This window comes from Chiloscyllium plagiosum, chromosome 17 (assembly GCF_004010195.1).
Source record: "Chiloscyllium plagiosum isolate BGI_BamShark_2017 chromosome 17, ASM401019v2, whole genome shotgun sequence".
Lineage (NCBI taxonomy): Eukaryota > Metazoa > Chordata > Chondrichthyes > Orectolobiformes > Hemiscylliidae > Chiloscyllium > Chiloscyllium plagiosum.
Window position 1 is genome coordinate 28,178,528 of NC_057726.1, and position 15,396 is coordinate 28,193,923.

At 41.4% G+C, this 15,396-nt stretch overlaps 1 protein-coding gene across 2 annotated transcripts in view; it reads left to right on the forward strand.

The window, feature by feature from the left end:
- The first annotated feature begins 1,698 nt into the window (after positions 1-1,698).
- dhodh (dihydroorotate dehydrogenase) overlaps positions 1,699-15,396 on the forward strand; it is a 14,526-nt gene continuing 828 nt past the window's right edge. Inside the window, exons 1-9 of one of the 2 annotated variants that reach the window (XM_043706730.1) lie at positions 1,699-1,806; positions 3,289-3,501; positions 4,823-5,022; positions 7,679-7,761; positions 10,668-10,855; positions 11,868-11,981; positions 12,332-12,485; positions 14,581-14,740; positions 15,101-15,250. In XM_043706730.1, the coding sequence (XP_043562665.1) occupies positions 1,786-1,806; positions 3,289-3,501; positions 4,823-5,022; positions 7,679-7,761; positions 10,668-10,855; positions 11,868-11,981; positions 12,332-12,485; positions 14,581-14,740; positions 15,101-15,143 (1,176 nt within the window). In that variant the 5' untranslated portion in view covers positions 1,699-1,785 and the 3' untranslated portion in view covers positions 15,144-15,250. Of the gene's footprint in view, positions 1,807-3,288; positions 3,502-4,822; positions 5,023-7,678; positions 7,762-10,667; positions 10,856-11,867; positions 11,982-12,331; positions 12,486-14,580; positions 14,741-15,100; positions 15,251-15,396 lie in introns of those variants that run through there. The other variant, XM_043706729.1, reaches the window with a different exon arrangement.

The window sequence follows — 15,396 nt, forward strand, 5'->3', positions numbered from 1 at the left end:
TACCATCATAGTTTTACTTCTTTCATGAGTAAATCACAAAACGTTTTTTTTAAAGTTGCATTCTCAGGTTAACTGTAACAATTGGTGTTAGCTAGACAATATGTTGAAGGTGTTAGTCCCTGTGTTCTCTGCCATGATGTTTAGATTGATTCTAATCTAAAAAGTGAGATAACAGAGTTTTACATGAATACATGCAGTTTTTGAGCAAAGTACAATGCAACTCTGCAAGTACAAATTCACCTCACAAACGTATATGTATGTGGGTGCATGTGGGTCTTTGTGTGTATATGTCTGTCTGTCTGGATTAGTGGTGCTGGAAGAGCACAGCAGTTCAGGCAGCATCCGAGGGGATTTTACTGCCCCTCGGATGCTGCCTGAACTGCTGTGCTCTTCCAGCACCACTAATCCAGAATTTGGTTTTCAGCATCTGCAGTCATTGTTATTACCGTGTCTGTCTGTCTGGGTTGGGGGGGGGTGGGGGGTGAGTGTGAGACAGAGTGTATATGTGTGTGTACGTGAGTGTAGAAGTCTTAAGTCTGTGAGGGGGTGCATGTGTGTGTTTGTGTGCGTGTCTGTGTATACGTGTGTCCGCGTGTGTATAGGAGTGTGTGTGTATAGTGCAATGGTAGTCACCTGTAGTGTGACATGAACCCCAGGTCCCAGTTGAGGCCCTCCCTATGGGTACCGAACTTAGCTATCAGCCTCTGCTTGGCCACTTTTTTGCTGCTGCCTGTCCCGAAGTCCACCTTGGAGGATGGTCACCCGAAGGTCCGAGATCGAATGTTCTGGACCGTTGAAGTGTTACCCAACTGGGAGTCATGATTTGGAGATGCCGGTGTTGGATTGGGGTGTACAAAGTTAAAAATCACACAACACCAGGTTATAGTCCAACAGGTTTAATTGGGAGCACACTAGCTTTCGGAGCGACGCTCCTTCATCAGGTGATTGTGGAGGGCTCGATCGAAAAGTGAGATAACAGAGTTTTACATAAATTCATGCAGTTTTTGAGCTCAGAGTTCTACATGAATGTATGCAGTTTTTGAGCAAAGTGCAATGTAACTCTGCAAGTACAAAAAAATTCACCACACAAAATATATGTGTGCATGTGGGTCTTTGTCTGTCTGTGTGCATGTTATCTGGGGTGGGGGTTGTGAGTGTGATTTTTAACTTTGTACACCCAACTGGGAGGGAACACTCCTGCCTGTTGATTGTTGTGCGGTGCCCATTCATCCGTTGCCATATCCTTTGCTCGGTTTTCCCAACGTACCATGTACCCAACCCTAATCCAACACCGGCATCTCTAAATCATCACAGCAATGTGGTTGACTTTTAACTGCCCTCTGGACAATAAGGAATGGGGAATAAAATACTGATTAAACCAGCGATAACTGATTAGAACATCCTGCTTTGAATCAAAATAAGACTGGACTCTTGTGATGCAGTAGTAGTGTCCCTAAGAGCCAAAAAGCCTGGGTTGAACTCTCATTAGTTCCAGGTATGTCATAACTCATATTTTAAAAAGAATCCGAAAGCCACAGAAAATTAGGCCAGGTTAGAGCTAACAACAAACGGTTCTCCCAATAGTTTGGCATTTTAACAAATTGTTTGATATCAGTGTGATGGGGTATTTATTGAAACAAACCAGTCCACTCATAGACCAGTAACTTATTACACAAAATACCGCTGTCAAAGGGCAGTCTCACCCACCGCAAGGCTTCCTGTCTGTCTGGTGTCTCCGCCTGTTCCGGGAGTACAGGAAACAGAGGGGCTGCCTCGGATTTCAGAATGGCTAGCAGTACACTGAAGGTAGGAGGGTCGACACTGTGTTACAATGTCTCCTTCATGTGTTCGGGCTATGCAGCTTGTGTTCTCACTCGCTGACGGACTCTCCTCATGGGAGGGAGCTACAATAAATAACAACCAGGATATGGGGGGAGAGAGGGTTACACACTGCTGCTTAATGCAGCAAGCCACAAAGTAAATGGGTATGAACTTTTCTCAAGTTATTTTTTAAAATTTCGGTTAAATTTTCAGTGCAGCCGAGAAAAATGCCCACATGATATCATCCAGTAAACCTCATTAAATAAGATTTTATTGTGTGAATCAATAAAAGAATGCATGTGATTGGGTTTAAAGTTCTCGCTACATTTTTATCTGTTCTTGAACGCAACTTCAGCAAAATGCATTTACAATTTTAAAAATTGTAACGAGAATGTGATTCTGAATCTTGGAATGCCTGCTTTAAAATTGTGACGTATCGGAATAAGTGTAGGGCACGACTTTCAGACCAATTCGGGGGTTTTGAATGGGTTAAAATTGTGCCCTGTTGTCCTTCATTCCCCTGTGGCTTGAAATGTGAATTTTCTAAGGCGCTTCTGGACAACTCTCAATGCAAAGTCTGAAATACTAGAAATCCCTGAAAAAATGTCATAGAGTCTCTATAGTGTGTGGAAGCAGACCATTCGGCCCATTGAGTCCACACAGACCATCTGAAGAGCATCCCACCCAGAGCCATTCCTCCACCCTGTTCCTATAACCCTGCATTTCCCATGGCTAATCCACCCACCCTGCACATCCCAGGACACTATGGGCAATTTCCCATAACCAATACACCTGACCTGCACATCTTTGGACTGTGGAAGGAAACCAGAGCACCTGGAGGAAACCCACACAGACACAGAGAGAATGTGCAAACTCTACACAGACAGACACCCAAGGGTGGAATTGAAACCAGGCCCCCGGCATGGTGAGGCAGCAGTGCTAACCACTGTCACGTTGCCGGTTCTATGTGCCCAGATGAATAATCTTCAGTATTCCTTGTCCCCTTTCTCAAATCATTCTGTAACCCTTTGAATAGAGGCATCTTCTTCACCATCCCAATCCCTAGCATTTGGCCGCTCCTTTACTGTTTATTCCCTTCTGTCACCTCTCTACCATCTGAACATGCCCAGAGAGTCGTGCTGTCTGCAGTTCTCTCAATCTTTCTCTTTTTTTTTCCCCCACCCCATTTCATGCCATTTAAAAAGCATCATTGCAGTCTTCCATGTTGTCTTCCATGTTTGACTATTCCAAAATGTCATCTTTTTCTGCTCAAACTTCCAAAGCTGTTTGCAACATTCTTCTGTTTTCTGTATCAGCACGTGTTGTGCACAAAGCCAGTAGCTCCCGCTGTCCTTCCCAGAAGCTGTACTTCAAGCCAACCTGCAGCACTTCGGAATGGTTGCAGGAGTAAACATATTCCCAGATTTGGTTTTAATGTTGGTGTTGTTTTGCTTCACCCCAATACAGAGACGTTTGAGAGAGGCAGTTCGTGTGTTGGGCAGTGGTACATGCCTGTTTTTCACGTATTGTACTGTTATCGGGGATGAGAAGTTTTATGCCAGACACCTGATGCCTGCTCTGCAGAAGGTTGTGGATCCAGAAACCTCACATACTCTTGCCATCTGGTTTATTTCCAAGGGATTCATCCCATGGGCAAAATGTAGGGACTCCACCAGCCTGGTAAGTATTTCATGAAACCATAATCTAGGTCTTCATCACAAAGTCCATCCTGACCATTCCCAAAGAACAGTTGAATCTGTACAAGAAGTGAAGTGAATGCATAATTTCTTTTAGCATCATAAAGCACTTTGAATTTGCTGTGGACATAATATTTCAATGTTTCCACTATCCGCATCCATGCTGCATTTCATATTATTACCCTGCCCTTACTCTGTACTTGCAGCAATTATTTTGCTATGAAGAAAGTAAGAAAGACTGCCTACCTTACAAAAATAAAGCAAATGGAAGAAAATGTCCCCAAAGTTTTCTGATAAAAGGATGCAGATTGCAGTAATTTTAGTTGATAATAGAGTACAAACTAATGCAATATCATAATATGATTAGTGTTTCTGAAGTTAATATCACTTATGAAATATATGGAGTTTTCGCGACCTGTAAGGGAAGTTAACATGGAGAGTCTCAGAATGGCTTAATGTGATATTGATGCGTATCACCATGTATCAAGCATTTTAATGTCGAAAATAATGACCAGATTTAGGTGAATTCACATTGGAATCTAATGTTAATGTTCCTGCTCTTAAAAAAAATTCAAAGTTTTTCTAGAGTGAGGTAAGGGGGATAGTGTGGGAGAAGACCTTCAGAAATGCTTCAGTCCTTTTTTTTAAGTACTTTTAAAGAAAGATAGATCACCTGCTTGGCTCTGCCCTCTGATTTGACTGTGAACTTGCTCAGATACAAACCATCAGCTTCTTAACAGCTTCATTTTCAAATGCAACCAACTACTTTTGAAATCCTTAAAAGCAAGAGTGACTAGTTTGCAGGAAAACAATACTGTGGATGTTCTGAGTCAATAGCCCACCAATGTGCCTGACTGTGAGTAACTGCAGGAGAGGTCAAGTAAGTGCAAACATAATGCCCTCAAAAGCCCCCAAACTCACAGTGATGAGTGCGATGATTCTTGGGATGCACAACCTACCTACAATGCCTGAAAAAATAACTCTATGTAGGTTTTGCAACTCTCAAATTGTTACTGAAGTTCTCTCCACTACCCACCAAACCTCTGCTAAAAAAACAGCCATTTCCCTATCTAATATTTTTATAATTAAAAATTAAAGTGTTCAAGAAAGTTGGGGAGAAAAAAAACATATTTCTAATGTTGAGTGATGCTTCTCCTGTGTAACGCGTAGAAATAAACGTGAGATTAATTCGGGTGGCCCTAGGATAATATTGGAGGATTGACATCGCTGAGCGTGTGGAATAGCTCTCACTGGTTATTGTTGATTGTTTGCCTTATTCACTGGTGATCCCCGACCTATTTCAGGAGGTCACTGTGTTTGGCCAAAAGTTCAAGAACCCAGTGGGAATTGCAGCCGGGTTCGACAAACATGGGGAGGCAGTTGATGGTCTTTACAGGCTGGGATTCGGATTTGTGGAGGTGGGAAGTGTCACTCCACAACCCCAGGATGGAAATCCCAAACCCAGGGTCTTCAGACTGGCGTCTGATCAGGCTGTTATCAACAGGTAAGCTAAGGGCTGTAAGTATAAATTCTTGTTTTATAGTTAACAGAAAATATTTTGGTGTAAGTATGAGTGACAGCAACCTGTTGTAGGTGCTTAAATTTCACCTCAAAGTGAATTAATTAACAGAAACCGCTTTTGAAGGTCAATCTCTTCATTATACCACACAGGAATACATTAAACAATACACATTACTCAACATCAACAACTTGTATTTACGTAGCATCTTTTAAAATAACAACACATTCGAAACCACTTCAGAATAGATTTCTCAAACAAATTTTGATGCAGAGTCACATAATGTCATTTTTGGGCAGATAGCCATAAGCTTGGTCAAAGAGATAGGTTTTAAGTTGTATCTGATGGACAACAAGGGAGGTGGAAAGATTTAAGAGAGAAATTCCAGAGCTTAGGGATCCTGAAGCATGTCACAATTGCTAGAGTGATCATATTATGGGAAGCTCAAGAAAGCAGAGAGCTGAGGAGAGCTATCTGCTGGAGGAGGTTACAGAGATAGGGAAGTGCAAGGAATTGAATTTGTAAATAAGAAACTTAAAATCAGGACATTGCTTGATTAGGTATTGTAGATTAGCAAACACAGAAATGATAGTGGAGCAGTCTTCGGTGTGAATAAAGGCATGGGCTGAAGAAATTTGGGTCAGAAGTAGAACGTGGAAGATGTGAGTTAGAAGCGTCAAGTGTAGAGTTAACAAATATCTGGAGTAGGCTTCCCAGCAGCAGGAATCTAGAAAAATAAAAGGTGAAATAATTGAAATATATAAGACCCTGAAAGGGAGTAGTTCCCTGTCATGGTGGAGATCAGAACTAGGGAACACTGTTTAAAACTTAAAAGCTCTCTCTTTAAAATAGAGATGAGAATTTTTTTCTTAGACAGTCATTAACCTGTTGAATCCTCCTCCCCTGAAAGTAGTGGAGGCTGTGTCATCAAACTTATTTAAGGTTAGATTAAGCCAACTTTTGATAGAGAGGGGAGTCAAGGAGTTACCGACTGGAGCAAACAGTAGACAGGAAAGTGGTGGAGAGCACAACTAGATCAACCACAAACGAATTGAAAGGTGGAGCAGTTCTCAAAGGGCCATATGACTTACCCCTGCTGGTGATGAGCTGAGACAGATGAAGTCTGACAATGATATAACTATGGAATGGATGGTTTTTGTGGTGATATGTAGATGTGGTTGGAAACCATGGAGTGAGATATTGCACCAAGTCTGTGAACAGTCCGATTCAGCCTCCATCTGATGCCAATGTGAAGGATGGAGTCAGTCGTTAAGGAACAATGAAAATCGAAGCCTAATGGCTTCAGTCTTCTCCATGTTTACTTGGAGAAGGTTTCTGCTTAACAAGTACGGATCTCAGATATACAGCCTCATAATTTCGTTACAGTGCAGGAGGTGAGCAAAGAGATGGTGATGAGGTAGATTCATCAATGTGTTTGACAACTGATGTTATGCACATTGAGAACATTTTCAGTCAATGTTTTAATTTTGAAGGGACTAGTCAGTATTGATGATGGTACTTCACTTGTTCCTCCTCCCACTTTATTTCATCTCACTCAATAAGCTGAAGGCTGAGATGACGCACTCATTCCAAAGCTGGCAGAAACTGGTCCTTGTCCCTAACACCTTTCTGCTTTTGATCTGAGGACAGCATGCAGCAAGCAAAGGAAGACCCAAAAAGGTGCATTTCACTGTGATCATTCAGGGTTTGAGGTCAATGATTGCTAGTTTTATGTAGCAACCTGAATTCCATTCCTGATTCTGTAAACATGTGGATTTATGCTGGTGGCATACCAGGGCAATAGAAACACCTGGCATCCACAAGTGATTTATATTGCAGTTAGTTGCGTTGTGTAATATCACCAGATACAATGCTGAGAGTGGGGAATTATTCAGTTGTTGCTGGGACTGTCTCTTTTATATCTTTCCCCTCTCACCCTATACCTATGCCCTCTAGTTCCGGACTCCCCCACCCCAGGGAAAAGACTTTGTCTATTTATCCTATCCATGCCCCTCATGATTTAACAAACCTCTATAAAGGTCACCCCTCAACCTCTGACACTCCAGGGAAAACAGCCCCAACCTATTCAACCTCTCCTTATAGCTCAGATCCTCCAACTCTGGCAACATCCTTGTAAATCTTTTCTGAACCCTTTCAAGTTTCACAACATCTTTCTGATAGGAAGGTGACCAGAATTGCACGCAATATTGCAACAGTGGCCTAACCAATGTCCTGTACAGCCGCAACATGACCTCCCAACTCCTGTACTCAATACTCTGACCAATAAAGGAAAGCATACCAAACGCCTTCTTCACTATCCTATCTACCTGTGACTCCACTTTCAAGGAGCTATGAACCTGCACTCCAAGGTCTCTTTGTTCAGCAACACTCCCTAGGACCTTACCCTTAAGTGTATAAGTCCTGCTAAGATTTGCTTTCCCAAAATACAGCACCTCACATTTATCTGAATTAAACTCCATCTGCCACTTCTCAGTGCATTGGCTCATTTGAACAAGATCCAGTTGTAATCTGAGGTAACCTTCTTCACTGTCCACTACACCTCCAATTTTGGTGTAGCATTAAGAATCACTTCATTATTTTTTAGAAGATGCCTTTTTGAACGTGTTTTTCTTTAATACAGATATGGTTTTAATAGTCATGGTTCTATTGCTGTACAGCAGAGGCTTCAAGCTCGGTCAGAAACCCAGGAACAGCTTACAAAAGGTAAGATGTTTGGTAAGGTAACAGATGTTTGAATCCAGTGGATGTGCTGTATTGTTTATCAAACCTGCTTCACTTTATTGTTTCAGTTTATTCTGTTTTGTTTTGACACAAATTCTTTTCAGCTTTATTCCTCTACTTAGTCTGTGCACAATACACGTTTATCTCTTCTAAAGGTGCAAACTCGGACCATTGGAAAAAACTGCCTTGGCTGTAATACCGTGTCTTGCCACATGGTGGCACCAGACTGAGCTTTTTTTACGCAATACCTAAAGGAAATCCTAACTACAAAAGTTGCAGAGCTAACACAACTGCAAATACTTGAAATTCTCGCCAGCTCAATTCCAGTCTGAGGAGAGAAACAATCAAGTTAATGTTTCAGACTGTACACTTTTCAGAATTGAAAGATCATTAACTTGAAACATTAATGCATGTTTCCATCCTTCAACATGGGCAGCCTAACCTGCTGAATGTTTTCAGCATTCTGTTGGTATTTGAAAGCATCCTTGTTAACTTTATAACTGTCTAAATTTTCAACTTGCCAAATGAGACAGCTAAATGTCAATTAATTGTTTTTGAAAATGTTTAATACATGATGTGCCAACATTGATGGTCATCAGTATAACAAAAGCAATGCTGAAGTATAAATATGCAGTGCTGGAGAAACTCAGCAGGCCTGGTAGCATCTGTGAAGAGAGAAAGAGTTAATGTTTTGAGGCTAGTATGAGCTTTCTTTAGAATCCATCCTTTCAATTCTGAAGAAGTCATATCGGACTCCCAAGTGTTGACTCTTGTTTCTCTGTCCACAGCTGCTGCCAGCCTTGCTGAGTTTCTCCAGTATTTCCTGGTTTTATTGAGTTGGGATGTTCTGAACTCATCTGAAGTGCAGTTTATTGACTTTTTGAATTCCATAGAACAAGGAACAGGAGTAAGCAATTCAGCCCCTCAAGCCTGCTCCACCATTTAATATGATCATGGCTGATCACAGCCTCAAGTTCACATTCAGCCCTCTCCCACAATCTTTTAACACATTGCTAATTAAAAATCTATCTATCTCCTCATAAAATTTATTCAATGTTCTGTAGTCCACTGCAAGCTGAGGCAGTGAATTTCACAGGTTCCCGGCCCTTTGAGAGAAATAATTCAATGTAGGTTTATCCGACCTCTCCTTTTTAGCTAATACCCTCCAATCCAGACTACGTCCTGGTAACCTCTTCTGCACCCTCTTCAAAGCCTCCACATCCTTCCAATAGTGTGGCAACCAGAACTGCACGCAGTTCTCCAAACGTGACCCGACCAAATTCTTATATAGCTGCAACATGACTTGCAAACTATTTCTATTTAATGCCCGACTGATGAAATCAAGCATTCTGTGTGCCTTCTTTACCACCATATCCACTTGTGTTACTACTTTCAGGGAACTAAGGATTTCGACACCAAAATCCCTCGGCATGTCAAAGCTCTTAAGGATGTGGCCATTTACTGTGTACTTTCATCTCACATTTGACCTCCCAAAATGCATCACCACACACACTTGTCCAGATTAAATTCCACCTACTCTTTCTCCCCCCAGCATTCCAGCTGACCTTTATCCCACTGTATCCTTTAATATCATTCCTCACTATCCAAACATTCAGCAGGCAGATGGGGTTGGTTTAGAATAACATCATGGTCGGCATAGACATTGTGGGCCGAGGGGCTTGTTCCTGTGCTGTACTGTTCTATGTTTATCTCTGTTTTTAAATCTGCCATCCCTTAGCCTAAATACTGTACATTTGCCTTGGATTAAAGCCTCCTCTCACCATGCCTGGGCTGATCATTGCGGTGCAGTACCATGGGAATGTTGCACTGCCAGATGTGCTGAGTTTCTCCAGTATTTCCTGGTTTTATTGATGGAAATTGAGTTGAACTCATCTGAAGTGCAGTTTATTGACTTTTTGAATTCCATAGAACAAGGAACAGGAGTAAGCAATTCAGCCCCTCAAGCCTGCTCCATCATTTAATATGATCATGGCTGATCACAGCCTCAAGTCCACATTCAGCCCTCTCCCACAATCTTTTAACATATTGCTAATTCAGATTAGATTTTGAACCAAAGCTCATTTGTATGTTCAAGTGGATGTTAATCATTCCCGTGGCAATGATTCAAGGAAAGGAGAATGAGTTGTCCTTGTGTCTTACACAATTTATCCCTCAGTCAAGATCACCAGAGCATTGTATTTGCACAATTGTGATACTGGATGCTATTTTCTGCAAAACAACAGTGATTGCATTTTGAAATTAATTCACACTGATTATAAAACTTCTTAAGATATCTTGAAGGTGTGAGAGGCCTTATGTAAAAGCCATTTCATTTATTGTTGTTTAAATTGGATTTTAATGCTTCTGCAAAGCCAGTTGGTTCAGGTTCCAATCAGTGCCATTCTGTAATCCTCATGCAGTCCACCCTTCACAACTTTATCATCTGGAATCTGAACACAGGCATTGGTTCCAGGACATCTGCAGTGGGAAAAAATTATAAAATAATCGCTGGAGAAACTTGACCAATTTCCTTGTCTTTGAAGATGTAAAAACAGTTTAATTCCAGTTGTCACAAACAAAACAGAAATTGTTGGAAAACCTCTGGCAGCATCCTGTGGAGAAAAAGCAGAGATAACATTTTGTCCCAATGACCCTCCTTCAGAACAACTTAACTGTTTCTTTCCACAGAGGCTGGCAGACTTGCTGAGTTTTTTCCAGCAATTTCTGTCTTTGATTCTGATTTCCAGCATCTGCAGTTCTATGGGTTTTTTTGGTTTAATTAATGCTGAGTAATATTTCTCCTTTCTGTCAAACTCTGTGTAATATCTGTCAAATATATTCTGTTGGAATATTCTTCTAAACATGTGAATTATTTTTTGTTTCGGTAGTGGGGAGACCTTTGGGTATAAATCTCGGGAAGAATAAGCTATCTCAAGATGCTGCGGCTGACTATGTGAAAGGGGTCCAGCAGCTGGGTCCATTAGCTGACTATCTGGTTGTGAATCTGTCCAGTCCCAACACCCCAGGTTTGAGAGCGCTTCAGAGCAAGAAGGAGCTGAGGACTCTGTTGGAGAAGGTCAGCAAGAAGCTCTCCTTTATTTATGCAGTATACAATAAGCACTAAAAGCAAAACAAAGATTCATAGAATCCCTACAGTGTGAAAACAGGCCATTTGGCCCATCGAGTCCACACCAACCCTCTGAAGAGCATCCACCCAGACCCACTCCACTACCCTACCCTAAAGCCCTACATTTCTCATGGCTAATCCATCCAGCCTGGACAAGCTGGGCAATTTAGCTTGGCCAATCCATCTAACCTTCACATCTTTCAACTGTGAAAGGAAACTGGAGCACCCAGAGGAAACCCATGCAGACATGGGGAGAATGTGCAAATTCCACACAGACAGTCCCCTGAGGGTGGAATCAAACTTGGTCCCTGGCAATGCCAACCACTGAGCAACCATGCCACCCTTATTGTTTGTCATTTCATGGCACAATGGTAGCACTTTACCTGAGTGTCAGGAGCTTGTGGATTCAAATCCAACTCCAGAACTTGAGAGCGGAATCTAATCTGACAGACCAACATCCTATTGAAGGGGTGGTGTTCTGTCGGAGATGTTAAACTGACTCCACAATTGCTTTCTTGTACAGACATAAAAGCTCCCTTGGCATCATTTAAAAGAAGATAAAGGGAGTTCCGTCTTAGCACTGGCCTGTATTTATCCCTCAACCAACATCATTTAAACAGACAGCTGGTCAGTACCATGTCCAGAGTATTTGATTCTCTGTAGAACATGTTTCAACATCCTGAAATTGTAAAATACAACATATATGCATTATTTTCATTTTCTGTTGTTAAAGGAGAAATCAAGTATCTATCCACAATTATTTTCTTTATTCATACCCATTGTTGATTCCTATTTCATGTTGGCAAACATGTACTTACTTTTATTTTTGAAAGAAAATCTAGGCATTCTCATTTCTTTAGTGCCTCGGTCTATCTGTGCTGTTAGGATACTGCGTCTCCACCTTTTTAATAACTTCTTGTTAAAGTTTTTTTTAGCAACTTTTCCTAAAAATTTTTTCCAGGTGTTGAAGGAAAGAGACTCTCTAACTGTCAACCGGAAGCCAGCTATACTTTTAAAAATAGCTCCAGATCTGACAGCTCAAGATAAAAAAGACATTGCTGGTGTTGTAATGGAGGTGAGGACATGCAGCCATTGAGCTTGCACCTATAACCTGATCATGGATCTGAATTCGTAGAAATAAACCAGTCCGCTCCCTGAATTGGGCTAGGATGAGATGAGCTTTCCATTTCACGGGCTGGAGCAGGAAACCCAGAGGAGGTAATCAGCCCTTGTTCTGGATGTGTTGTCGAGACAGATCTTGTCTTTTAGAATTCAGACTGTGAGGCTAGATTTGCATGTTTTCTTCCTCTCTATCTTTATAAGATATGGTAAGCCAGTGAAAGGGCATGAATCTATTGAGTCACTGCATTATTCTCGTTCCCATGTGTAATTTTCCACTTGATGTATTGCTGTTCCAAATTGCAGCTGGGAGTTGATGGTCTCATTGTGACAAACACTACAGTCAGCAGGCCGCAGTCTCTTCAAGACCCACAACAGGCTCAATCTGGGGGCTTGAGTGGAGCACCACTGAAGGAAATGTCAACACAGACTGTGAATGAGATGTATTCACTAACCAAAGGTATTATTCAGCCACATTGAATCACAAATGGCATCAGTGACTGAGAGTTCAAATTCAATATTGGGCACAGGAGGCGTAATATTGGGAGGCTTCACTGACACAACACTGGGCAAAAAGGCAGAAAATTTACCCATTACAGCAAACAGATTTTCTCAAGATATTTTTTAAAAGGAACTTTGATTTAAATGGAAATTTAGCCAAGTTAATGAACTAAATTGGCTATGTCACATCACTATTTTAAACTGAAATGAGCCTTGAGAAATCTACAGTGATGTAGTATTATATATGGAAGATCTACAAGCTAACTAGACATTATTGTTTCAGGGCAGCATGCTTTACTTTGTGCCCTCTGTACTTCAAAATGGACTGTGAAGGCAGTTGAATTAAAATTGGAGGAGTAAAGCATGTTGCTGTGAAACAATAATCATTAGCTAGTAGAACCTCCATATATGTTTCTGCATCCCTCTAGATATTTTTATTTAAGGTGCACCTCAGTGACACTGCCCACTTAGTTCATTTCTTCAGCTAAATTTCCATTTTTTTTTGTGGGAACCCCACTCCGGGACCTCAGCGCCTTGTCCTCCACCCCGGGATGTAAAGTGATATTGGTCACTTTTACTGTTGCATCAGGTTGGACACGGCCTTCATTTAAATTGTCCTTTCACTTCCAGTGTCTTTGTAAAGTCTAACCAAAAGCAAAAGGTCCGTGTTGCTGCATTCAACTTGAGCAAGGTTCATGATTAAAAGTTTGAACTCACCATCCACATCTCCAGATTCATGAAATTATGTAAAGATTTCTCACCATTTGGACACAATCCCGTGGCTCTCACTAAGACATGAAGAGGCACAAGGATGGTGGAGTTACAAAAAGGATTATTGTACAGTGGAATAGCATCGGATTGATGCAATAAATATTTGACTTTGTCCTCTTCTCTGGGATAACGTTTGACAGCCGCTAGGTGTCCTCCAGTAGTTTGCTGAAATGGCTATTGACAGTGTGATCAGTGGCTTTAACCACTGGGTATCAGAACCAGTCTTGCCCACACATATTTCCAATAAGGTGCTCTATTGTGATGAGGAATCAGATTTGCCCTCTCCAAATCCAGGGCAAAAAAACAATTGTAACTCCTTTTAGATAATTCAGTCAGCAAAGAGAGAGCAATTACAGGAGCAAAAAAGTCTGTGTTTAATAATATAGAACTCTAGTTAGACATACCTGCCTGGTCTCATGTGTGACAGATATACCCACAGACTGAGTGCATTGAAGGTTCACCAGACTACTCCCTGGGATGGTGGGACTGTCCAATGAGGAAAGATTGAGTAGAGCAAAGTTTAGAAGACAGCTGGTCTTTAAAGTGATAGGCAGAATAGATGCAGAAAGCATGGTTTCCCCCTCCTCCTCCCCATCCCCACCCCACCCCCAGTTATGGGATCTAGAAGCAGGGGATACAGACTCAGAATAAAAGGCAGGCCATTTAGCATTGAGATGAGAAGGAACTTTTTAACTTCAAGACAGAAATTGATAGATTTCTAGTAACTAATGACATTGGGGAGATGGGTATAGAATGGGAATGCGACATTGGGGTGATCTAGAATATATTGATAAAAGGTAGCACACAGGTCCTTTCTGGTCTATATTAGTTCAGCTATTTAATGAATGAACGCTTTAATTCTTTAGTTCCTTTATTTTTATTATACAAGCATACACAAAATCCATTTACTGATCATAATATAATTGAGATTCTTGCCCTGTTTTATTAAACTTGCAACAAAACCAGAAATTGTTGGAGAAACTCAACACATCTGGCAGCAACTACGCAGAGAAAGCAGAAACAACATGGTCACTGGAGTGGAAACGTTAACTCTGCTTTCTCACCACAGATGCTGCCAGACCTGTTGAGTTTCTCCAGCAACTTTTTTTCATTTCAGATTTTCAGTCTCCATAGTTCTTTGGTTTTATTTCATTTTGTGTTGAATTTATGTATATTCCAAATAGTAAAAGATCCTGCTGAGGCTGAAGTATTGCCAGTGTGATCCATGCCCCTCTAGTACAAGTCACATTTAATGAATTTAGTTGTTGTGCTTGCTTGTGCAGGAAGAATCCCTATTATAGGAGTGGGTGGCATCAGCAATGGAGCTGATGCCCTTCAAAAGATCCGAGCAGGAGCCACTTTGATTCAGTTGTACACAGCCTTCGTTTATCAAGGACCCCCTGTGGTGAACAAAATCAAACGTGAACTAGAGCAGCTGTTAAAGTAAGTGTGCTTTACTCATCCAATTATGCTTTCTATTCAGTAGCGCATTCATTGACAGCAGGGTGTTTCATAAACACTTTGTTTTTGGCTTGCAGTGTTGATTGAATGGGATGATATTCCTACATGTGGGGAAGTACATTTTCAGAGAATGAAAACTTGTTAAAGAGCAAAATCCATTGAACCTGGTGGAGCAGGTCACATTCGAGTCCCATTTAAAATCTGTTGTCACTCACCGCTATAAAAGCGATATCAGTATAATTCCAGCACCATGCCAATAACATAACTAGGCGTTAGACAGTACAGTGGATGGTACAATGTGGATTGTCTCACTGAATAATCAATCCTCTGCCCACATTGCAGGACAGATATCATAGCAACACACTTGCCATTGAATTCAGCCTGATGTCCCTACCTCCCTGCCTTTGAGGAATCGTCTCTATGGAGGCGGTATAGAGCAGCAGTGTGGTAGTGCGGATGAGCAGAGGGATCTTGGTGTCCATGTACACAAATCTTTGAAAGTTGCCACCCAGGTAAATAGTGCGGTGAAGAAGGCATATGGCGTACTGGCTTTTATTGGTAGAGGAATTGAGTTCCGGAGTACTGAGGTCATGTTGCAGTTGTATAAGACTCTAGTGCGGCCGCATCTGGAGTATTGT